The sequence below is a fragment of the Anas acuta genome, chromosome 2 (assembly GCF_963932015.1).
Source record: "Anas acuta chromosome 2, bAnaAcu1.1, whole genome shotgun sequence".
Classification (NCBI taxonomy): domain Eukaryota; kingdom Metazoa; phylum Chordata; class Aves; order Anseriformes; family Anatidae; genus Anas; species Anas acuta.
Genome location: NC_088980.1, coordinates 145092937 through 145118564, shown reverse-complemented (window position 1 = coordinate 145118564; position 25628 = coordinate 145092937). Strand labels below are relative to the sequence as shown.

Here is a 25628-nt window from a genome sequence, read left to right as displayed (position 1 = left end):
ATGCTTTTACTCTTTCATTACTCACTCTCTTGCCAATGTTGATGCCTGAAGATGAATATTACCCACAGCAGGTTAGCCCCCACCATGTTCCATTGATGTGACTGTATCTAATCACTCTTTGACTTCACGGCACTACAACATGCAGGTCTGGGGCTCAGCACAACAAACACAATGGGCAATGCGCGCTAAATACTGGATGGGTTTCCCTTTTTATAGCCCATGCTTTTGGTTTCTCCATTCTCCAGTAAAATATTTAGTGTGCTTAAACAATTCGTGCCTGAGAGGCCATTTAAAATACATGAGTATGACTATGGAAGCAACTACCCTGAGATCTGCATTTATTCTCTGGGTCACTTTTGAAATCAGTTCCTAACTTGTTGCCTCTTCCAGTTTTCTTTCATCTTTTCCTCTGCCCTCTCCTTCAGAATTCTTTCTGGACAATGTCTTCTCTCAACTGGAGCAGACAGCACCACGACTGAGAGGCCAGGACCCAAAATCTTGCCTCTTTTTTACAGAATTAGAATTATGGTCTTGAGGAGAAGAAAGGACCAAAAAACCCACAGGTCTACACAAAGACTTTATCTTCAAATCAATGCTTTAACGCTGGCCATCATGGCTACTGAGAACTAGAACTACTGAGTTCCCGAACTGAAACGCCTCCAAAATAATTTGCTTTTAAAATTCCAGTTGGCAGATTTTGTAACAGCAATGCCAATTCATTGCTCTTGAACACCACATTTGTCTCTTGGGCTTTTGGTCACTTCCTTGTGTGAGGGTCTTCAAAGCACTTTTACAAACACGGACTCAGTGCTACCTCTGTGAGGTTTGTGCTACGAAGATTGCCAGGGTTGTGTAGAGAGCAAACCAAAACATGGAACTTGTTTCTTTATTATACGACGCTGGAGGAGGAAAGGAGAAAGGGACAGAGCCTACAAGTAAGAATATAGAGAATTCTTGTACATGAACAGTTCATTATATTATTTCTCTGTGATCTCACCATTTCCTGTCCTTGATCCCCCTAATCCCTCATAGACTACGATTTTTTCCCTCTTCTGACAAACTTGCTCCTTTCAAATGACCATAACTCAGAAATCTTCTGATGGACATGTCCCAAGCTTAGCAGAAAAGCTCAATCTTTCTGCAACACAAACCTACCAGTTTTGCAGCTGACCTTCTCCAATAGCTCCTTTGCTTACACTTACAAACCTCCAGCTTATTGCACAGTCCTACAACAATGCAAATGTGACGTGCACAATTAGATACCACCAATATTCAACACAAGTCATTGAACTTGTCTGATCCTATCAAATCACACATTACCTTCATCACTAAGAGCTTTCATTATGGTCTGTACTGAGCTCAACAACCAGCTAGAGAGAAAACTTTGTCCTCAGAAAACATTTATCCAGGAGACAAAAGCCACCACAATGTATCAGGAAAGAGAGGTATATTTTTGTATACGTGAAGCACAAAGCCTACCTCTTTCTCCTGGTCTTCCTGGTTGACCAGGAGTTCCTGGAAACCCTTGCATGCCTGGTGATCCTTGCTCACCCTGGGGCCCTGGAGCCCCTGGCCGACCTGGCTCCCCGGGAGGTCCTGCAATGGTTCGTGTTGAGACAGACTGGCTTGGAATCTGGTTCAGGATTGAGTTATATCTGGCCATATGACCTGTCAAGAGAAAAATGTCATCGTTTTCAATTTGCAGTGGAGAATCTGGTTCAGTGAAATTTGAAAAGAGCACTGGCAGGTCCTCAAGGCTGTGGCCTGTCGTGCTGGGGAACTTCAATAATGTGAAGTTCTGTGTTGTTGATGGAGAAACTGTGGTTTAGGGAATATATAGAAAAGGCGAAGAACTATTGTCTAGAATCTCATTTCCTTGCTTTGATGGGGTTTTTGGTATTTTGTCTGTAAAATTTTAAAATTGTTACCACAAAAGCTTCTGTATACTCTAATAACTTGGAGACAATTCAAGGTCTTTTTTAAATATCTGATGGTAATGAGCTGTAGTTGGACACAAATTCAGCTGAACATAAATCTAATTGGACTATAAATACTGACAGCCTAGCCTAAAATGGACAGATCCCCATGAATGCTCAGAAAAGCGTCATATTTATAAGCAATTGTGGCAGGAAGAGATGTATCCTAGAGATAGGAGCACATGAACTATCAGTTACTTACCCTGGATAAGTTGTTCACACACTTGACGAGCAACAGCACGCACCATTGCTTGGGACTGGAGATCACCCTGGATAACAAAAGCAGCAGTGTAATACAGTTTTACATCATTTCTGTCTTGAGAATGCTCAGTGCAATGAAAAACATTTATTACCCCTGAGAGATTATATCCTTGCAGATGAGAAAAAAAGCCTAAGAAGTTTAGGGATTTCCCTGGTTGCCATTGCTGTTTTTAGCCAGCAAACAGAGGTCTGAGAAGATAACCCTAGTGAGAGATTTGGGAAAATGCTTAATGCCACATATTTCTCACCTTCAAAATATTAATATAGCTATATATAAGGCAGTGACTGGAATAGAAGGAAGTTTGCCTGATTGCACAGGAGAAAACTATTGTGCCTGTAAACACAGAGAACAATAAATCATCGCAGAAAGCATTTTACAAAATACAAGGCCAGAACGGAAAAAATATGGCAGCTAACAAGTGAGCACACTTACCCGCTCTCCCCTTTCTCCCTTAGGTCCAGGAGCACCCTATGGAAAGATTCAATACAAAATTAATTCTCATTTTGATCCATCTTAAAACTTTTAACCCTTAAATATTGTCTCCCTTGCAACATGAACAAAAACTAACAAAGGTTTCAGGAAGCTATGTAACAATAAGAAATATACTTTTTCCATTTCAGTACTCATAAAAATGTTCACCTTTGCCAATTACATGGAGAGTATACGACTTTCTCAGGGGTTTGTCACACACTGAATTCTCTTGTTTAAAATGGCAGCAAGGATAGGCCACCAGGAGATATACTTTCATGGCTCAAATGGGTCTAACATTAGCATTGAATATGAAAGGCTGATGGGAGACAAAAGTTTGTAGCATTTGTAGAAAATTTAGTATGACAGTCAAGATAATACTGTCATGCTGGTAAGGATCATTATGCATTGGGACAAGATACATGGGGCAGTTACAACCTCACCAACGGAGGCTTTGGGGGTAGGCTAAATATCCCTCAGGAGCTCCCGAAGCAAGGAAAAGTCTGCATGAAGAGTTAACCAGCTGACTGATACATGCTTAAAACATAGTTTTTATCCTACCCTGGGAGGGAGATAGGGACCTATGAAGACTGCAAGATTATTTTTAGGCCTATTTTATATTGCTCTATTTTGGGGAAAGATAGTGATTGAAATTCAATTAGTTTTCACCTACCTAACTGTTTTTGTAGAACTACTAAACATTTGCAGTAAAGGTCTTACATGGCTCACAGGAATATCTACACTCTAGGAGATTTAGTTGAATTATCTGCAACATGTGTTTGGATATGGATTGAACATGTTATACATCGATACTAATAAGTTCCATAGCTCATCAAATCTTACTAGATTTCATGATTGCACTTAGAAACTATGCAAAATTGGGCATGAGGTTATTACCTTTGCTTACACATTATTAGTCATTTCACTTAACCAAATAAATATGCTTGCATTGGACTAGGTCTCCAAAGCAAAACGGATTTTGAAAAAATAAAATAAAATCTGTTTTAGAGGTCCACTGTAAATCTTCTAGCTCTGTCGTTTATGTAATTTATAAACTCATTTTATAATTGGATTATTTTCTTCTAGTTAAACTGTTTTATTTGATAATAAATGAAATAATATTTGAAAGAAGAACTTAGTGTTCGAGGTTCTTAATACAGACTTTAGGTGGAGAGGGTGTAATTCTGAATGGAATTGCTGGTCAAATTTCCCACAGCTGAAATTTAGAATACTATTACAGAAAAAGCCCTGATCATTAGTCAGTTGCCCTGATGTAAACACAAAGTAATCACTAAAGACAGTTTTTTATTCATACAATATTTTCACAGTTTTAAAGTCAGAATAAAGTTATTATGGAAATATTCAGGTTAATCAAAAGGCACACTTTAACTTGTAAAGCAAAGGAATAAAAGGAGAAAGCAATGACACAGTGACTACAAATTCATATACCATTATGTTTTTACTTCCGTGATTTAATCTTTTCTTTTGACACTCTCATACCTGTATTCCTAACACTGTATGTAAGATCAACAAATAAATTAGGTATGAAAAATGAACCAAGAAAGACCAATATGACATTCCGATTAACTAGCTGCAAAAAGATCGTAAGCTATAAATCCTGAGGAGTTCTGAAAACAGTGAAGCCAGGATCAGAAACCAATGAATGCACAAGAGCGAATATATTCATATTAATTTATTTTACTCACAGGAGCTCCAACATCACCTTGTGGCCCCTGGCTTCCTGTAACACCTGGAACACCTGGAGCACCAGGTATGCCCTACAAGGAAGAGAGAAAGAAAATGCTTATTGGTGATGGCAATTAACATTCACGAGGCCCACTACGAGAAATACTGTGATGGAGAGAATGTCCACAGAGCAATATTCTTTCACTTAGAATTTAGGGATCATTTAGAGATACAATGTTAAGCACAGGTACATATTGAAAGAAGAAGGTCACACCTTTCGTTGCAAAGTGCGATCCTTTACAAAATCCTATGGCCAATGATTCAAATAAGAGGAAACTGAAGCAGACCATTTTTCTTTTTTTAAACATTACTGAAATTGAAATAAATAAAAATTATCCTCACCCCTCACCCCCCCCCCCAAAAAAAAAAAAGATTAAAAGTTCCATTTCTGAATTTCCGAAAAATTATTAAATCTGCTTGCTGACCTCTACCTCCTGCTCTATAGAGGAACCAAATATTAGGAACCAAACGTTAGGCATAGAGTTCTATTTATTCTATGTGATTAGCAACACGTGTCATTACAGAATGACAGAAAAGATTTGGAAAGTACGTTAAATAGGTAAAACATTTTTTAAAAGCACTAAGTATTAATTTAATTTTTGCAGTGCCAGAAATGAATGTAATTTAACTGCAGCAGAAAAAAACTTCATCGACTGCTCCTTACCAAAATCATGGACATGGAAAATTTTTTAGTCCTGTCCCGATAGCAATCAAGGTAGCTGCTGACGAGAAGCAGCAGTGACCTAATCCAGCCTGTTGTTCAGACAGAGTGGAAATGAAGACAAACAAAAGCAGGGAACGCAGGGAGTGTGAGATTCTACAACAGTGCTGAATTTGATCTTGATCAGGTTCTTTTATACCTTCTCCACACAAAAGGAGAAATGCTACAAATGGTCTTTCTGTGGTCACAGAATCACAAATGAGTCCTAAATTGCCAGTGTTTTTGTTTAATTTATATATACACCACAGATTCACAGGCTGCGAAATTGCTCATACCATGTAACCTGTTCTTAACATCTGTTTCTAGATGAACAGGGAAAAATCTTATGCAATAGAATTTTCTCATTTCTGATACTTTTTAATAAAATAAAACATTTTAATAAATTCAGTGAGGTGCTGTGAATTACTACAAAACAATGGTTTCCATTCAGAGCTCAAAAAAATAAGTGAGTCTTTTACAATTACTGAACTGTTTTCTTCTGTTATTTTTAAATTTGGGAGTTTATTACTACTTCAATTTATTAGTTCAGTATTCAGAAGAAGAAAAGCAAAAATCAGGAGACTGTCCATGGGATTTTAATTTTTTAATATCTATTTATTTCAATCAGTACAAACTCTTATGTTTCCTGATGTGGCCAACTGTAACAAAACAACTTCATACTGCCAAGTTATAGTGTATATTGTTTGTATGATAAAATCCTTTAAAATAGTAAACACAAACACAGATGATTTTTCCACATTAATAACAAAATTTTAGGTCTGGATTTTGAAACCCTTATCCAGATGATCGTGGATTTCATTTGATCTACTTGCAGAGAAGGGGACTGTGCTCAGAGTCAGCAGAAATCCAGGCATTGGTTTTACATATGCCATATCACAAATAAAATAGGTTGTGCTTCAATATATCTGCAGTACTCCACATCTTCCTGGTATATTTGAATTGTTCCTGACCAACAGGTTACCACGGACTGGGCAACCCCAGCAATTGTTGGGCTGACAGATAATTTCCCTTCAGATTACAGGAGGATAACATAGAAACCTTCTCCCTTGACTCAATTGAGTATGAGCTAAGTAAACAGCATGAGGATGGAGTGAGAAAGGTATTTCCAGGGAGCAAACATGGTAGGTACATCTAGACACAGAAAGTTCTGCCAGTTGAAGACCAAAGATGGTAGGAAAGAGAACTAAGACACACGTGTTGCAGGAAAAAGAGCACCAAGAGCACAGCCCTGAGAAAAGTACTCGAGAAAAACCGACTTGAGAGGGTGGTCAGGCACTGGAACAGGCTCCTCAGGGAAGTGGTCATGGCAGCAAGCTTGCCAGAGGTCAAGAAACATTTGGTCAATGTTCTCAGACATAGGGTCTGATTTGTAGGTAGTCCTGTGTGGAGCCAGGAGTTGGATTCCATGATCCTTGTTGAACCCCTCCAACTTTGGATATTCTATGATTCTCTGATTCTATGCATGGAGAATACTCAACACCATCAGCAGTTTTACCTAATTTAAATCTGTCAAAAAGATATTAACCTTGCCTAACCACCCCAGCAAAGAAGAATGAGACTGATTATGGAGGCAACATATATCTTGCTTGGAAGGCAGAACTTCAGCTGTCTTTCTTGATTACTCTATGAGATTATCTGAATACCTGCACACACCTCCAGCCACAGCAAATCTGAGCAATTCACTTCAACTAACAACCCTAACTGGAATTTCTTACAAAAAAGAAATTCTTGCCCTCAATGTTAACAGCATTAATTTCCCTTATATAGTGCCATTATTTAGCTCAAGAACAAACTACCAATCTCTTTGCGGAACTCTCTCTCCTTCCCATGGGAGCCATTTTTTTCTCGAGCTGAGTGAGAACGGAAAGCAATGACACTGGACAAGCAGCTCTCTGCCAGCCCTGTGAGTCATGAGAATTTCAGCTTCCAAGGAGAACCCTTGGCCTTGGCCTATCCACTGATGCCCAGATAACAGAGTGACCCATAATCCCCCAAAGTCCTGCTTACTTGTACAGCAACAAATTCCATGGGCAATACTCACCACTGGGCCAGGAGGTCCTTGTGGGCCTGTGGGTCCATCTTTGCCAGGAAGGCCCTAGGAAAGAAAAAAATGTATATAATATTATCAGCTTTTTATAAATAATTTGTTAATCTGTTCCATTTCATCTAGAAGGATATCTCTCTCTCTTTTTTTTTTTAATCTTTTTTTTTCTTCTTCTTAAATTAAGAACTGGTGGTAGTGTTTTTTTAGAAGAAAATCCTCTTATTTGCCCTGGGGAGGGTTTGTTTCTGGAAAGGAGCTATAGCATAGCCAATACTTTAAAAAAATCCAGCTATAGTCTCACTGGATATTTGAAGTAAGAAGTAGTAATACAAAATCCTTTGTAAAGGCACTTTTCACCTCTGGGTGAATTTCTCTTATAAAGCTGCCGTAACGTGGCAGATGAGAGGGGTACATTGGCAAACTTCTCTCCAACAAGATGCATCCTGTTCTCACTGCTTGCAACTGTTCGCAGTCCCATGGATTAAGTGCTGAAAGATGGTAACTGCGAGTATATCTCTCTGCCCAGCAATACTGTACACATGTACAAGCTATCACAGAGGTCCTGACTCAGGAAGCAGCATAATGAGAATTCGATAGGAACACTCATGTGGTTTACATTATGAACATGCTTCAGAGCTTCCAGAAATGAGAGCCAGAAACTAAAGATAACTTGGAGACTGGAAAGCAAGCAAATCAGAGAAGAAAGACTGACCAGATGTAGAAGAAAATACACTATCAGTAAAGTATTCTTGCAAATTAACCAAAGTACACACTTTGTGTCCACATGCTATAAAGCATGGGTTTCTGAGCAGCCTAGTGATAAGTTAATTACTTAATTAATATACAAACCAAAAAGGAGAAATATGACCTTATTACTGGCTCAAGACCAGAATCTGGACATATAAGTAGAAGGGAAATGAGGCTTTGAAAGTGTTTGTGCTCACACACAGAGTAAAGAACATTCTAGTTCTTGGTATCCTGTAGAGCTTCAGAAAAAAAGATTCTTTTTTGTTTCATTGTTTTTTTCTGATTTTTTTCTCTTACACTATTTTAGTAATTAATATGGCATGAACTAGAATTAGTATGGTTTACGTAATCTAGAAACTGAATCAAAACTGCTTTCATGTGGCATAAATAAATGGTTTGGGAATATTACCTCTCATGTACCTGGGAAGAATTGTTCTAAATTCTACCAGATGGGCATTTCAATGGTAAAATAAGCCATATAATCAATTCATGTTATGTCAGCTATGCATCCTTTGGCTTGATAAGGAGATACTTTCCTATTTCATAGCATAGCCAATGATTTCTGAAGCTTCAAGGTACAAAGCAGGTCCCCCATAACAATAAGAACAAAAGCAAACGTAACACCACAGTGGCACTGAAATAAAGATACCGTAGCACAGCAGTTTTAGGACATATACAGAGAAATGGCTGCAAGCCCAGCTCAACCCAAATAAATTTCCACAGTAAGGAAAGCACGTTCAGACTTCAACATTGGTATTTCTAGAGGAAACCAAGGAATGGCATGAGAAACTTGAAGTGCATTGCAAACGATGAAATAGGTTTTCAGACCCTCTCAGGAAGAAGCATTTAGTTGAAAAAATTCAATGACATCTGCCAGCAACTTTATAGTAACATTGAAGCCCCTATAAGATAACACAAATTACACTATCGACATGTTTTTGTAATCTGTATCACCGTCAGGAAAATTGATACCTTCACATTTACATGCATATTTCATTTTCAAAGCAAAATTTTACATCTCCACTTATTTTTGATCAGTCCTAATGCAGGATGAAAATTGGTTGGACCCTCCTAAGTGCTTAATTTTCCTAGCGGGGAAGGAAATGGAAAGCCTTCCATCGTCTAATAGGATCTAGCATAAAAATAACACTGTACGTCCATCCCTTCTCCCATCCAAGTTAAAGAGTAGAGCTAACAGTACAATCACAAATATCACATTTTCTTTTAATATAATTCACAATTTCTTTCTTCTATGCACTGTTCTTACTTTTGGCTGCTCAGGAATCATCTCCCGTCTACTCTCCTAGGATTCATTTCTCTTGGCACTGTGTCTGTATTTCTTGGCCACACAGAATCACCTCCTACTGTACTTGTTAATCGTGCAATTGGCTATTTATAAATGAAGTCAAAGAGAGATTTGATTCACAGGAGAGCATGGAGATATCTGTTTGGTCAGGTTAAAGGCCAAACCTCTTTCTTTATGCTGCTCTGATGTTACTCAGATCACCTGATGGCCAGAAAGGATCTGATACTCGTTCTCAACTTGTGAGCAGTGAGTAGAGGAGATTAGAAGGTAACAGGAAACTGGCAGACAGACTGTGAATGTATTTCTTCTGGCTCTTTCTCCCATTATTTTTGGTCCGTGTAATGCAGAGGAAATACAGCACTGTGAGAATTCACAAGCTGTATTCAGAGCACTGAAGCCTTAAAGATGTTATTTGCTCTTCCATTTGCTGAAATTTCTTCTTTGCTTAGCTATCTCCAGAATGCCTGGAGGGACTGCACAGCACGACAGCACTTTATCTCTGATGGGGTCATAGGCAGGATAGGAATGACTGTGTACAAGGACACCAATGGGCCACTGCATGAGCAAGAGCAGGATGGGAGAGATTTGGATGCGTGACCTCAAATGCAGGGCAGTTTAGACTCAAGATGAGTATTGCAAGGTCAACTTGAACTGGAGCATATTTTGCTAACAGCATGAAAAACAGTTGTGGAGAAAAAATATAGCTGCAATGATTTATTTTTATTTTTTATTTTTAGAAATATTATTATTATCTGGAATACAAATGGCATCACGGAATACAGGCACCACCTAAATCCCTATAAAACCTCAACCCTGTCGAAGACAGTGGAGACTGCCACTGAATTCACTAGAAACTCTTCAGCTTTTGGTAGCTCAAACTTTGTTTGTGGAGAAGCGATTGTTCAAGTAGGACTAGCCACTGGCAAAACCTCAACTGAAGCTACCGAGTTCAGGCTTGAAGGACCTCCACGTACAGCTTTTGAATATGTCTAAAAAAAAAATGAGTGCAAGCTGGGACCAATGACTGCTTCACCTTTCTTTTCTTCTTTTTCTGATTAAAATTTCAAAAAGTAAAGCTCCTCCTCTCAAAACAACCCCCCATCAGAGAAATGTTACTAAACACTTTCAGTGTATTAATCTGAGGTGTAGCTCCCAAAAGATTTTGAACCAACACGAGCTATTTTCAATTAAAGCTAACTCAGAAAAAGAGCAGAAATGTGGCTTTTGGGAAGCTTTGCTTAGAACACAGACCTTTTATTCAATCACAAAAGGCTAGTTCTGTCTCAGCACACAATCAAAATGTTGACTGAGCATTTCCTCTCTTCCTTGTGAAACTACCAGTGCTGTCTGTGAGCTGATAGTCTGAAATCAATTCCTTATTAATTCTTCATAATTTAAAACATATTTCTTGCATATTTTCATTAATTACTCATGTTTTAACTTCAGTGTTTGCAGTGTGCTACTAAAATGAAAACCTGGAAGACAAGATTCCTTTCCTTCTGTATCTGCATCCCTCTGACTGTGCTTTTGCTTATAAATTAAACAGATCCCTAGAGCAAAAGACGTGGCACAGCTCCTATTGACATGCATAGCTGCACTTCCGCGCCTTCCTGGAAAAGAATCTGTGGTTCCTAGGGGACAGCAGATTGAATGTGAGTCACCAGCATTACTCTGTAACAAATAGGACCAACCACATTCTGGCTGCAGGAGCACAGCCAGCAGGTTCAGCAGCAGGTTCAGCAGAGCCATCCTTCCCCTCTGTTCAGCATATTTAAGACTACTTTTGGAGTGCTGTGTACAGTTTTGGTCTTTCCAGTACGAGAAAGATCAACATACTGGAAAATGTACAATTGAGAGCCACCAAACTGGCCTGGAGTTGGAGCACTGGGCATATGAAGACAGGCTGAAAGACACTGAGCTGAACATGAGCCAGCAGTGTGCCCTTGCCACTACGAAGGCTTGCAGCATCCTTGGCTGTGTTAGGCAAAGTTTTGCCAGCAGGTCAATAGGGGTGATCCTTCCCCTTTACTCAGCACTGGAGAGGCTGCACCTAAAGTGCTGTGTCCAGTGCTGGGGGTCCCAGTCCAAGAGAGACAGGGACACACTGGGAAGAGTCCAACGGAGGGCTACCAAGATGGTCAAAGGACTGGAGCATCTCTCCCATGAGGAGAGGCTGAGAGAGCTGGGACTGTTCAGCTTGGAGAAGAGGAGGCCCAGGGAGGGTCTCATCAATGTGTATGAAGACCTAAAGGCAGAATGCAAAGAAGACAGAGCCAGGCTTGTTTTGCTGATTTCCAGTGTCAGGACAAGAAGAAATGTGTACAAACTGGAAGATGAGAGGTTCCATCTGAACATCAGGAAGCACTTCTTTACCACGTAGATGACTGAGCACTAGCACAGGTTGCCCAGAGAGGTGGTGGAGTCTCCGTCCTCAGAGACATCAAAAGCCACCTGGACATGGTCCTGTGCACCCTGCTCTGGGTGTCCCTGCTGGACCAGATAGACCCCAGAGGGCCCTTCCTACCTCAAACATTCTGTGATTCTATGATTAGGTTTCTCTTGCTGCAGCTGTGTAGATCTGTCCTCTCAAGTGGCCTGCATTTTACAAGAAAGAACGGGGATTGCAGTTGTGACCTAACTTTGGATAGTAGCCATGGAGATATGGGAAAGAGAAGACTTTTCCCCTCTCTACCTACACATATAAACAAAGGTCAGTCTCAGTCTGCTTCCAAACTTTATATTCTTGGCTGAAAAAGATGAACCAAATGCACAAGAGAGTCTAATTACAGCCCATGTACTCACCAGGAGCATGACATCAGTTTGGATTCTCTAGCATGTGCAATTCAAACTGTATCTTTCAACAGGATAGCCTTGGGAGAGTTGGTAGAGAAACACAATCTGTTCTCTTTAGTAAAACCTCTCTATGTTGCCAGCTACAAATATGGTACAGTAAGAGTGGACACCAAACAACCACACCCCGGCTATAAAATAAAAAGAAACCTTTTTCTACTTTATAAAATTTTTATGACACTCTTTTATAACCAGGATCTGATGAGAGGGCAGGAGAATGTTCCTAGTCCAGATTCTGAAATGTAGATTGAAACCAGTGACCAGACAGGTTTAAAAATATTATCAGGGATAGTCAGAAATTTTGCTTTGTTATCACAAAATACATTTCTTCCTCTGATTCACCTTTCACACCGTATTTTTGTTACATCACACTTTTTTTCATTGGGAGGGTGTTTCATTATGAAAACGATCTTTGTATGAATTCACACCACTGACAGGGGAGATGCTGTAGTTTTCCAATGAGCTATTAAAATCCAAGACAAGCAAAATAAAATAGGGATTAAAAAGCAGAAAGACTTTTTTCTATATTAATGGCTGAATTAAAATACTAAAATACTTTCTCAACTGATTTCAACAATAAGAATAGAATTGATGAATGCTAGAAATCAAAACAAAAAGGAAGGAAAAAGAATTGTAAAAGTGAACTGATCCCAAGCACCAGCAACTGGAGGAAAAAAAGCTTGATTCCAGGACTTCTTGAGTCTAATATCACATTATCCCCAGTTTAGTGAAGCTCTCAGAGATCTTCCAATAAATAACAGTCCCAAGCTTATCTCCCATTAAAACTGGTGTGATTTAGCCATCTGTTTAAGTGCTTTATGGCACTGGTTCCATACTATAAGTAAAATATTTCAATGAATAACAAATACTAACAAGGAAATGATGGCTAAGTTTAGAATAAGAAAAAAATCTCAGTTCTGGTAGTTTCTGCAAAACAGTTCGGCACCTTGGCAAATGGGTGGAAGCCCAACAAAGGAAACATTATAAAAAAAGGCAATTTACTTCTAAGGAATTTTCCAGTTCCCCTTTGCTGCTGCTGCAGTTACGTCTTTCATAATTATGCTTTTCTCCAGTGGTTGGCCTTCAAAGAGACTGCAGTGAAATCATTGGTTTGAATCTTCACCCATTAAAAGCAATTTTATGTTGTCATAACTTCATGGGAATTAAATGAGTTAAAACACCATAAAATTAGTCTCACATCATTGTTTGTTGCCATAGAAATAATTGCTGCTGGACAACGTTGCATAAGGGTCACACTGAGACATTAGCAGGCTAACAGACCTCATTCTATGTGATTTAGGCTGTTTATCCAGTTCCTTTGATTAATGCCAGAAGAAAGCGAACACATGAATCAAGCATGATTATCTGTAAAAAACGGCGATTTCTTTAATTGCTCTGCCTCATTATAGACAACACTGGGGTCTTCTATAAAATAAGCACTGCATGCCCTTTCCAGGTTGTATCAAAAGCCTTTGCTACCCTAGTCCTAGTCCTCGCCCCCCCAGCTTTTCTGAGAAATATCATCTCTCTGCATCAACCTGTTGAGTTCCACATGTAGGAAAACCAGACCACTTCTGAGCTGCTGGCTAACAGAAAGACGTGGAGGCTGAGTGCCTCTACTGCTAAAGACAATACTGGATACAGCATAAAACAAAAATTCTGGATGCTCTTTGCCCTGAATTGCAGAACGTTTCTTTTCACTAGCGATCAGAAATGCAGGAAGAGGAAGCACATACCACTCACATATACAGTTTCTAAAAACAAACCACTTCAACCTGGCTACAATCAAGATTAGACAAGCATGGTGGCAAAAATCCAAATGTCCATTGGGCTCTGGGTCTTTATTAACCTGGGGATGAACAGGTGATGCCAAGTTTGGGGAATTTAGGGGGAAATTTCTTTCTTTGAGATAAAAGCATCCATGCATTGCCTAAATTCTACAGTAAATTCAGCAGAATAACTTACATGCTTAAAGCATGTGCTTAAATTCACAATAGTGGACGTATTTAAGCATACCTTTAAACTCATAGCAGTGAGCTCAATACATGTATCACTACAGGTTTTTGTTTTTTATAACAAGTTTACAGGATAACGCCAGAAATCTAAGGAAGGTCCAGATTTCTCAGAAATTAAAGTTACATCAAAATATCCAAACAATTATCATAAACATGCAAATCTTGTTGAAGGGAAGCTGAAAAGTCATACTTAATAGAGAACTTCTGCTGTATACAGTAACAATGCTATCGTACTCTGATACCAATCACCTGCCAGCACCTGGCTAACAGTGAAGTGAAAGGCCTTCCATGGAGAAAGTTTGAACTGCACATATGAATATGATGATTTATATTTTTTTACTCATTTCTACGTAGACTATATGTATCTTCATCTGCCCTACCAGAAGCAGAATTAGGTTGACAATTTCCATACTGTCATTCAAATTTTCCTTACTTCAGTAGTTTCTACAGGTGTTTACGTTCCGTATTAAATTCCCTTGCAATCATCTTTATTATTCATTAATTACCCAGAAAGTAAATTTAGATCATTGCACTACATTGCATGCTAATTATGCACCATTTTCCCACCATCTAATTTTAAATGTATAAGTAAATGAACTAACTGACAGTGCTGGGCACAAGTGACCTCTATTCCTATGAAGTGTGTTAAATACAAACACAGTGCATGGCTCCCCATTACTCGTCTAGTATTTCCCAACCTTGATTTAGTAGAAAGGAGTCTCCACCCTATCTCTGCCTTTTCTGATGACTGGCACAGAGTTACAGGTCTCCAGATACAACAGAATTTATGTGACATAAACCATAATAAATCAGCCCCACTGGGAAACACATTCATCATGGAATGGAAACTTAAAACAAATGCAAAATTGTTCATTTTACCTTACCCTTTGACCTTGAGCTCCATCTCTTCCAGGTGAACCTGAGGCTCCTGGGACACCCTGAGCATTATAAAGGGAGGGCAAATGATGAGATCAACGTAGCAGAATACAACAAAATCACTTCCCAGTGAAACTGTATGGCATGTTCTTGGATAAATGGGAGGAACTAGGGAGTTTGATAATGGGTGGGGCCATAGGGGAGATTTAGTAAAGAAGGTATTTCTGTGAAATGAGAGATGGTTAAACACACATTATTAAAAACCACAGGCTTCACATTCCCTAGTGCAATCCTCTGTTAGTAACATTGACAATTTAGTCACATCAGGCTTCCTGTGCCACTAAGTTGTAAAGAAATCCACATCATCACAGTGCTTTGTCAATATAACTCCACTGCAGTGTCTTAACCTAAAAATGGAACTTTTTCTCTCTCTCTCTCTACTTTTCTCTCTCTCTTTTTTTTTTTTTTTTCTAAAATGGAGTCTGCTACCATATTGTTTGAAATCAGTGCAGTCATATCAAAGGGGAAATACATGTATCTGCTTGAGTGTGATTTCAAATTACATCCAGCAGAGCTTCACGTTGTTCAGATGAAATCTCACTCTGGCTCATGAAGGCTGCAGACCAGCAGTCTGGGACCATTACTGTAGTGGTCCAGAAGACTGACAAAACTGATTTATGAGGAAGGACTGTATGAGTTTACTATCCCTAGAACATATGAACAAGAGGGGGGAACCTGGGAACAACCAACAAATACTGGAGGGATATAATCAGAAGAAAAGTATTTGAAAAGGGAAGAACAAATGACCCCAGGAAGTAGCGCTAAGCTGGAACGCAAACTCCAGACCAAATGGCAGACACCAAATTGAATAAGATTAGCTGAAATTTACAGCTTTCTAAGATGCTGATCTTGTGAAAGATATCATAAAGAACAATTGAGTGACTGATCCATCCTCCTACATAATTTCAGGAGGAATTTGCTGAGTTTAAAGGCAAACCAAGCAGATGCTACCGATTATTCACTACATAAGCAGAAATCTAAGAGTCCATAGTTTCTGAGTCCATGAAGTCCCTGTTTTTAACAAGGTCAAGCAAACAACAGCAAACAACTGGTTCTTCAGGTCCTGAATGATTTAGTCACTGCATACCAGGACACCTAGATTCCTGCTCCTAAACCTCCACTCAGATTTAGCACAGCAACACACTTCTTGGCAGCTTTGGATATGTGCCTTAAATTCAAAATTATGCGAATTCAACATTCAAACATATTAAGTGACAGGTTGAAGAATAACTTAGGGAATACCTGCAGGCCAGGAAAACCAAGATCTCCCTTCTCTCCCTTTTCACCTGGTGGCCCCTGCCGATTAAGAATCACACATTGTAAAACAAATATATGGTTATTTTCCTATTTGCAATAGTTCTTTTCAGCATCTTTATGAAAAGAAAAACCAACCAACAACCACGCAAACAAACAAAAAATACTTTTTCATTTTTAAATCAAACCTCAATTTGCAAACCTGTAAGTGAAGATTAATGAATCCAGAAAATAAATAAAATAAAACTCATTTTAAAAGACTTCAGAATTAACCTGGCAAAACTATACCCATTGTGTTACAAAAAAGGTAGCTGTTTTCTCTTCTGCTCAAAGGAATCCACTTCAGCCCTCAGGAATATTTCCTATAATGATGAATCCTCTGGATTTCTATGGAATATATGTATGATAAAGATAAACTAGATAAAGAACTAATTCTAATTAACTTCTATGCAGCAACACCATTCGTCTACTAAAGAACCATTCTTATAATTAATGTATTCTGTATTATTTTCTGATGAGAGCATCACGAATATTCTGCTTTGAGAAATCATTTCATTATATTCTTACAGCAGTATTGTAAAAAGAAGAAAGAGCATTATACCATAGTAAATTTGGGAAAAAAAGTCTAGCAGAAAAACATACGTATCTGGTACTTCTCAAGATTTGTGTGTACCCATCTACTGGAAAGGTATATAAAATAAATTAGTCCTGCTGGTACATTATTCTACCAGTGGGTCTTTATGACAATATTCTGAGACTTATTTCACAACAGCATTGCAAACTCTAATTATCTCCTGTGATGACAGACTCCTTAAATGCAGTGAATACTATTGCTTAATTTTGGCAGCAGATACGGTGTTCTTGCTTGGATATACCTTTCAAGTCAAAACTCATCTGCAATGAGCAATACCAGAACTTGAAGGTATCATAAAAGATCAGTATTTTGGTTTGGGGCCATGTTACAACCCTCACCACGACTCTTTTTCCATGTCCCAAGGCCTGGATGCTCATACCTGGGTCATATTCTAAAGTTGATCAAATCCCTCCAACCACCTAGAAGTTCCTATCCAAATACAAACAGAAATGCTGGCACTGCATGCACTTCCACTGTAGGTTAAACCCAGATCTGTGATTGCAACTCAAATATTAATATTCAGATTCTGGTCAGGACTCCAAAAGGTATTTCTCTCCAATCTAAGATAAAGCCCTGTTCCAAACATTACAGAAAAGAACCCTATTCCTTTAGTGAGTCTCACTGGAAGTCCTTGAATAGAAAGTCCGCTGGGTCCTTGTGGTCCTGGAGGTCCCTGAGGTCCAGGAACACCAATTTCACCTCGAGGTCCATCTGGTCCCTAAAGTTGTACAGAACATAAGTTAAACTCTCATCATACGGACAAAGGCAGCTTCTGTTTAAAGAATTCAGTGACTCAAACACATCTGAAATAGGACTTAACACTTGAGTGAACAGTTAGGGTTCCATTTGAAAAAGGACTGGTTCCTCTATAAATACAAAAAAAAAAGAAAAGAAAAAAAAAGGGGGGAGATTTATGCTGTGATAGTAGCATTCTGAATTTTATTTATTTCATCAAGGAACAAGCATGACAAGCAATTGTTATGGAAAGAGATGCACCAAATGCCAATGGCAATTCTCTATGCATTTTCCCCAACAACAGCAGAGGCAATCTGGGATTTATTTCACGGTTTATGTGCAGCAGGGAAAAAATGAGAACCTGTGCATCTGACAACAGTAAAGTGCTGTGCAAAGTACCTTTGGACCTGGATCTCCACGATGACCTTTGGCACCTCTGACACCTGGGCCACCCTGTAAAGCACAAGCACAGGATTTGCTGAAAACCAAAACCCTCAAATAAACAGAAATGAAATCCAGAACAGCCCAAAGAGTTCATTCTTGTTCTTGAATCATAGTGAATATCCTGTCCAGATTCTTCCAGTGGAGTAATTAAACTGAGAACATATTGAAGTGTGGTCATACACAGGAGTGGATTTAAACACGTATGTAACTACTTTCCAGAGCCAAGAATGCACACCATGTAAGCATCACAATAACACTGAAAGCTGCCATAGGGATGGAAGTGCATACATGTGGTCATGGGTTCCCCTCCAGATGCCGAAACCTCCTGCACATCTGTCTGCCCTCCCCAGGATCACCACATTGTTAAAGGCCAAGTTTGCAATTACTTAGGAATATTTTTCACCAAGGACAACTCCAGGATCTAGTTGATCTTCCATGATTAAATGTAGAGCTACACTTAGGTAAAATAATCGTTGCCCATGTTTCTCTTTTTTTTTTTACATTTTTTTTTTTCAGTGGTGCCTACATCTGTTAATCATTTATTAACCAACTGTTGACTTTTTTATTAGTATCATCTGAAACACTGGAGTTGTATATACCTATGGATGGCTGCCATGAATGTGTTTTGCATATACATGTTGGATGTGCTTTGTCCTCTAGGACAGTATAAATAAAGATTGTTTTTCACTTTTTTTCAGATCAATTTCCGTCTTCCCCCACTTGAGTGTATTGCTCAGTCTCTTGGGATATAAGCATTGCAGGGACTTTGCCCTTCTTTGTACTCAAAAAGGACCATGTACAGCACCATAAGTGAACGGTGTTATTTTAAATAGGAATGTCAACTACAGAAATGTTTGGTTGTACCAGAGTACTCCTGCTCTTCAATGAAGGTATCACAATACAGTCTTTGTGTGATCTCAGTGAGTTTTCTACTCATTGTCCCTGTTCCTTCAGCCTTCTCACTTCCACTCCACAGCTCCATAACCACAACCCATTCTGTTGCTGTCAAGGCCCAGCTCCAACATAAAATCTTATCCCATGCTTTTAACAGAATCATGTTCCAGTTGCTAGTTCCCAAATTCCAGGTCCTCACATTTCTGCATTCCAGTCCAGTAGCTTCCCTCTGCCCTTTCTTCTACCTCTGCCTTTCTCCTACCTCTCTATCAGATTAAAAATTCCTACACAAATGCTCATCAGAGTAATGACAGCTATTTAACATAATCACACAGTTTTCTCCCATTTTGTTCTCTGAAACATTAACTTTCTTTTTTTACTCAGTAAGGATATATATTTAAAAATAGCCTGATGATGACCCATTAAATCATATGATGATGACCCATTAAATCATATGTTTTAAGATTCACAACAAGTTTCACTTAGCCATGTTTTGAACCCAGTAACCTTTGCATCATAAAATCCTGAGTTCCAGAAGAGCCTTGATTTAAGTTGAAAACATCACAAAAGCCTCCCTTATTTTTCTCATAAACTTATTTTGGTAGTTAAGCCCCAGCACTACTAAACTTGTGTGACTAATTTCACATTTTTCATTACTTTGACTTCAAGTTTTAGCCAAGAATTCCTGTTATGTCTTTTTCTGTTATTTTAAAATAACTTCTTTATAGACAGTACTTTCCCCCAGAAACAGTTCTTAATCAACTGTGATCAATTCACATCCTTCTCTTCTTTTTTTTTAGTGGTTAAAACCTATGAAGTACTGAAAGTTTTCATTGCAATTAAACTTCTCCAGTCCTCCAATACTGTTTTTTGTCTCCTTCCTCACCTTCTCCAGTTCTGTAGCACTCCTCTCACAATGAAGGAATCAGGTTTGTGTGCTATCTTAGTTTTACATGGGGGAACTCAAACAGCATGATCAAATTCTGGCAGATTAAGCCATAAAAACAGTAACCCATAATGAAAACTGCCAGATAATCTTAACTCTAAACAATACTTTGTCTTACCCAAAATGACCCACTTTCTAAAAGATCTTAAATAATGTATTCCAGAGATACAGTCCCAAACAAATGGAAGCCTTTTATTGTGAGTCTTTTTTAGTATAATGTTTAAAACTGGCTACATGGAAGAATTCTGATCCCTAAAACAGAAAAATCCTTGGCTTAGAGAAAAGTCACATGATATTTTAACAGCTTGGAGCAGTATTGACCAGACATAGCACATGTGACTATGTGACTTTCTGACTCTTGGTTGGCTCAGAGACATACCCTGTTAATTATTTATTTTTTTGCTCTGCTTTTTCCTAGACCTCTTACTTTTTTTTTTTACTTTTTTTTTTTTACTTTTTTTTTTTTTACTTTTTTTTTTTTTTTCTTTCCTGAGCTATGCCATTTAATTCCCTGGCAAAATAAAATACCACTCATAAGAGGCTGAGTTCCAGAATCACATGCTCCCCTGACCAGGCAATGATTTTTCTACTTGATTTTAAATTTACTCTTGCATAGAACTATCCTACTCAAAATACTCCTAATCCTAAATATAATAAATAACAGTACATTATTTTATTCCCGGATTGAGCTTTGGCATTTCTTGATCTGCATGCATTTTGAACTGTAGCAACACACATCCTTCCGATCACATAATTTTTAAACATGTTTTATTTTACTGTGAGATGTGGTTAAAGGACTCGTGAATTATCTCACTGTTTTTTTCACAGAAACAATCTGGACACCAGTACATGGGAATTAAAACCTTAATCCATACTTGATTCATAACCTACATTCAAATAGAACAGAACAGAATATTTTTTTCCTTGTTCAAGATACACTTCTTCAATGAAATGTCTCCTGAGTTGCTTTTAAAGTTTTTGTACCCAGAGCTTGAAGAACAGTTCTTGCAAAAAGACTAACGTCTGAGTTGTTGCTAGGATAAGCATCTGCTGGGATCTAACATGTGAATAGCTTATGTGCAAGTTAATTTTATTGCTGAACATGTATCTCATGTAATTTGAGTACTTTCAGAAACTTGTTTTCCTTCACGTTCTTCACTGGCTCTTTACCTTCAAAACATGCTCTTGTAGCATCCAGAACACAGTAAGAGCAGAGAAACATAAAGTTCTAACTTGTTCATAAAATGGCCTTATGTCAACCTTGCCTAGTAAGCAGCCCTAAAATGGCAATCAGAGTTCTCAATCTATTTGTAAAAGAAAAAAATACATGACCATTCTACATATATTCTAGTTAGGATTCTCTTAAACTAAACCAGTAATACACCACTGTAAACAAAGCCTACAACTTTTTTAAACTGCCAGAAATCAGCCTTGTGATGTGAGATTGAGTTATCTGACCTTTATCATCCATATCTCAGTTGTCTGGTTCGATCTGACACCTTCCAAAAGCCAACATAGAGAAAGGGAATTTATCCCCTAAGATACTACACTGAGATGGAAGAAAAAGTTAAACAATTGTCTTCTAGAGGAGACTGTCTAGTTCCACTTACTGGGTGACGGAAGTTTTATTACAGCATATTACTTGACTTCTTTGCTATAAATGGAATGTCATTTTTATCCCTTTGCCAATGCTTGAAACCCTAACTCAATCTTATTAGTTATACAATGGCAGTATGTTCACATGTCTTGGATAAAGGTGGCCACTGCACAATTTGGTACAGTTGACTAAAACCAGAAGAAAACCTTACCGGTGGTCCAGGAGGCCCAAGAGGACCCTTATTAGCTTCTGAACAGGAACAAGCATGAGGAAGGGCAGGGCAATTTTCCTCATCTCTCTAAGGAAAGATCAAGATAGGATGAGATTGATGTCTTTGATTCAGAAGTTAAGAATTTTATTAATCTAAGACATAATACTGCATGGGTGCCTTAAAAGCACCCACTTGATTTAGAAACATACATCACATTAACTACCAGTAGGACAAATAATTCAAGTACACTTGGGCTTTTTTTTGAAAACTCTTAACCATCTATTTCATTAAAATAATGCCTCAATAGAAGAAAAAAAAAAAAAAAGAGAGAAAAAAAAGTAAATTCTACAGTTATTGAAAAAGGTTTCTTACCAAGCCAGGAAGCTCACAGCATTTGTCTCGATTGGCCCATGAAGTAGCACAAACAATGTCAAACATCTGTAACTGCAACTGTTTTAAAACAAAGAGGTTTTAAAAGATGACTGTTAGTTTCAAGATCAGTGCAAAACAGAACCATCAGAAAGAAAAGCAACCTTCATTCAAGCACTCAGTCTAGGCAGAGGAAAGGCTACCAAACTTGTTCACAAGTTAGAGCAGCTAGCCACAAATACTCTAACTTAAATGGTAAAAGGTTTGTGTTGTAACCAATTTGTCCAAACTATGAGCCATGATGATGACCTAACTACTCAAGGTTAAATGTTATAGACATTTGTTTGATGAACTCTACCTCCTTGATTCAATTCATGATTTCATCCAATGGTGCGTCTCAATATTTTTTTTCCAGCAAAAGAGGCACCAAGAAACAGGCTTAAAAGAGTTTAGCTTCTCAAAATTGAGTAATTTATCTTATCCCATTGGTCTGGTGCTCAGATTTTATCTGGGACAAGGTCTCCTCCAGCCTATTGCATACACTGGAGCTGAGCCACAAAAAATATTTATCATCGTCTCCAGTTCTATTTTATTTTAGAATGTGCCCTCTCTTATCCATATTAACCCCAGGCAATGAATGTTTAAGCATGGTGAAAAGCTTTCTCAACACGACAACTTTGGTTAGAAAGAAAAATTCCTACCTCATGTCTGGGAACATGGTTTGGACAAGAATTTAATCTAGAGAACACACATTTGGTAAAAATAACAGCCATTAGGTACTCAGAAACAATATACTAAATAGAACTCAATGGCAAAACCAATTGTCTCCATTATAGCACTGAACTGAACAAAGGGGTCTAGAGAGATGAAGCTTTATGCAGTTTCTATTTCTATTCTTTTTCCATGCCTCATTTATGTGCATACTGAGTAGAGAAGGGAATGGAACAGAACACTCCATTAAATTAACCCCACATGTTAAAAATATTGAGGAATGGCTAGCGATAGAAGAATGATCTTTAGTTTTGCTCCTATATTCATTTAAGCAATTGCAAATGATTATTTTAAGTGGTATTATATTAATGCTAGAACAGAGGGAGGAAATTAAAGATTTTCTTAAAACTCCATTGCTTCTAGAGGTATTAAAATGAAATACAAATGTGCACCTTTGGTTTTGCTTCATTTTTTTCTTACGGAAGTCAACTGTTATGTTTTAAACAAAGGGATACTTTCATATACATAGCATTTCTCCTTATCTGACAGCTGTTTTGTAGACATACCATACTACAGATACAGACATATCTGAGCTGGCTCCATGTTCAACAACTTGGGCAGCTGAAGTGCAGCATGAAGGTAGCTTTTGGACATTTGGGTTTGCTCCACAAAGTCCTATCAGGAGTCAAATAAACCCGTTTCCCTACCTATGTCAAATACAAGCTGGCTCCACGTAGAGCTTCTTAGATGCCTTGCCACTACGTATCCCTGGGCTAGTTCCAGGAGCACTCATTACTCGAGCAGGGTGTCACATGAGCATACTGCCCTGGGACTCAAAATGATGCTGGGCATTTGCATGGTACCACACTTGAGCAAGAAAGACATCCCCAACAAGGAATTCAGAAACACCTCAGCTGGTTGTGCAGAAATCAGTTCAGGACCAGAGGTAATTAGTATTGCCATTTTTTCCATGACCCAGTCCATCCCAAGCTGTTTTCTTATCCTGAATAACGGAAGGCTTACATTATTGGCTAGATTTATGCAGCCCTACATAGGCATGTATATGCATTCATATACTGGATTTGACAATCTAGAGATCCATAGTAACAAAATATGTTGGTGTAAAATAAAGACCAAATAGACTTTCTCTGAATTGCTGTATTCACCATCCAAATGTTGAATGAGTCAGTATTCTTATTTTAAAATATTATGTGGGTTGCTCTGACTCAAGCTAAATAACTAAACAAAGCTTTCTTTGCTACTATTAGGCATTTATTCATAAGTCTGTGTATTCATGATTTTGCTTTCTAGATATCCAATATTGCAAGCAGAGCCAGTAATTCAGAAAAGTCTGCCCATCCTTATCTAATCAGGCATGGTTTTGTAAAACTTTTCCAACAGCCAACTACATCACATCTTACTTCTTTTGACAGTACACACATGGAGGTAAAAATAAATAAATAAATAAATAAATTTTAATGAAAATTAAATATTAATAAAGACAAAGTTTGTGAATTGTATATAAACAATGTTTTAAACCTTGACTTTTCATTCAGTCTCACTGAAGGAATAAAGATCATTACTTGCTGCTTGTCAGGGACAAGTTTCCCTGCTCTAGCTGTCTGGACTTTCTAACCTGGAGATGCCCTCTTAATAAGGATTGATAAAAGTGTTATGAACTTTTAGCTTAATCCTCTTTTTATTCTATCTATCTCTGATAAATTTCTGTCCATTCATTAAACTGTAGAACACTGTATGCATTGGTGGGAAAAAATATTGATTTGGGAGATACTCCCTCAAAATTGTTTTGTAAATCCTAGAATCATAAAATATCCTGACTTGGAAGGGACCCACGTGGATCATCAAGTCCAACTCCTGGATCCACACAGGACCACACAAAAATTCAGACCATGTGTCTGAGAGCATTGTCCAAACACTTCTTGAACTCCAGCTGGCTCAGTGCTGTGACCACTGCCCTGGGGAGCCCATCCCAGTGCCCGACCACCTCTTGGTGCAGAACCTTTCCCTAACCCCCAGCCTGACCCTCCCCTGTCCCAGCTCCATGCCGTTCCCTCGGGTCCTGTCGCTGTCCCCAGAGAGCAGAGCTCAGCGCCTGCCCCTCCGCTCCCCTCGTGAGGGAGCTGCAGGCCGCCATGAGGCCTCCCCTCAGCCTGCTCTGCTTGGGGCTGAACAAACCAAGGGACTTCAGTGTTCCTCACACATCTTGCCCTCTAGATCATTCACCATCTTTGCCTGCCTTTGGACATTCTCTAACAGCTTTATGTCATTTTTATATTGTGGAACCCAAAACTGCACAGAGCACTCAAGCTGAGGCCACCCCAGCACAGAGCAGAGTGGAACAAGCACCTTCCGTGACCAGCTAGGAGCGCTGTGCTTGATACTACCATGGTAGTGCTGGCCCTTGGGGCTGCCAGAGCACACTGGTGAACTCATATTCAACCTAACAACAACCAGAACTTTTCCAGAATGCTTTTCCATGGGGCTGCTCTCCAGCCTCCCATCCCCCAGTTGGGACATATAACCAGGGTTGTCCCAGCCCAGGTGCAGAATCCATCACTTGTGCTTGTTAAACATCATGCAGCTGGTGATAGCCCAGCCCTCTAATTTGCCAGGATCTCTCTGCAAGGCTGCCCTACCCTTGAGAGAGTTAACAGCTCCTCCCAATTTAGTGTTATCTGCAAACTGATTTAGTATACATTGGAGTCCTGTGTCCAGGTCATTTATGAAAACATTAAAAAGAA

At 38.7% G+C, this 25628-nt stretch overlaps 1 protein-coding gene across 7 annotated transcripts in view; it reads right to left on the bottom strand.

Moving 5' to 3' along the window:
* The window catches only part of COL14A1 (collagen type XIV alpha 1 chain), a 124216-nt gene that overhangs the window by 9724 nt on the left and 88864 nt on the right, over positions 1-25628 (bottom strand). For 6 of the 7 annotated variants that reach the window (XR_011093177.1, XM_068672569.1, XM_068672572.1 and 3 more), the window contains exons 35-45: positions 22159-22236; positions 21787-21873; positions 18094-18147; positions 17582-17677; positions 16314-16367; positions 15020-15073; positions 7215-7268; positions 4413-4484; positions 2671-2706; positions 2179-2245; positions 1480-1668 (exon numbers count right to left, since the gene is read on the bottom strand). Coding sequence is in view for 6 of the 7 variants with exons in the window: in XM_068672569.1 (XP_068528670.1) it covers positions 1480-1668; positions 2179-2245; positions 2671-2706; positions 4413-4484; positions 7215-7268; positions 15020-15073; positions 16314-16367; positions 17582-17677; positions 18094-18147; positions 21787-21873; positions 22159-22236 (841 nt within the window). In the remaining variant the exon portion in view is untranslated. The remainder of the gene's footprint in view (positions 1-1479; positions 1669-2178; positions 2246-2670; positions 2707-4412; positions 4485-7214; positions 7269-15019; positions 15074-16313; positions 16368-17581; positions 17678-18093; positions 18148-21786; positions 21874-22158; positions 22237-25628) is intronic. The other variant, XM_068672571.1, reaches the window with a different exon arrangement.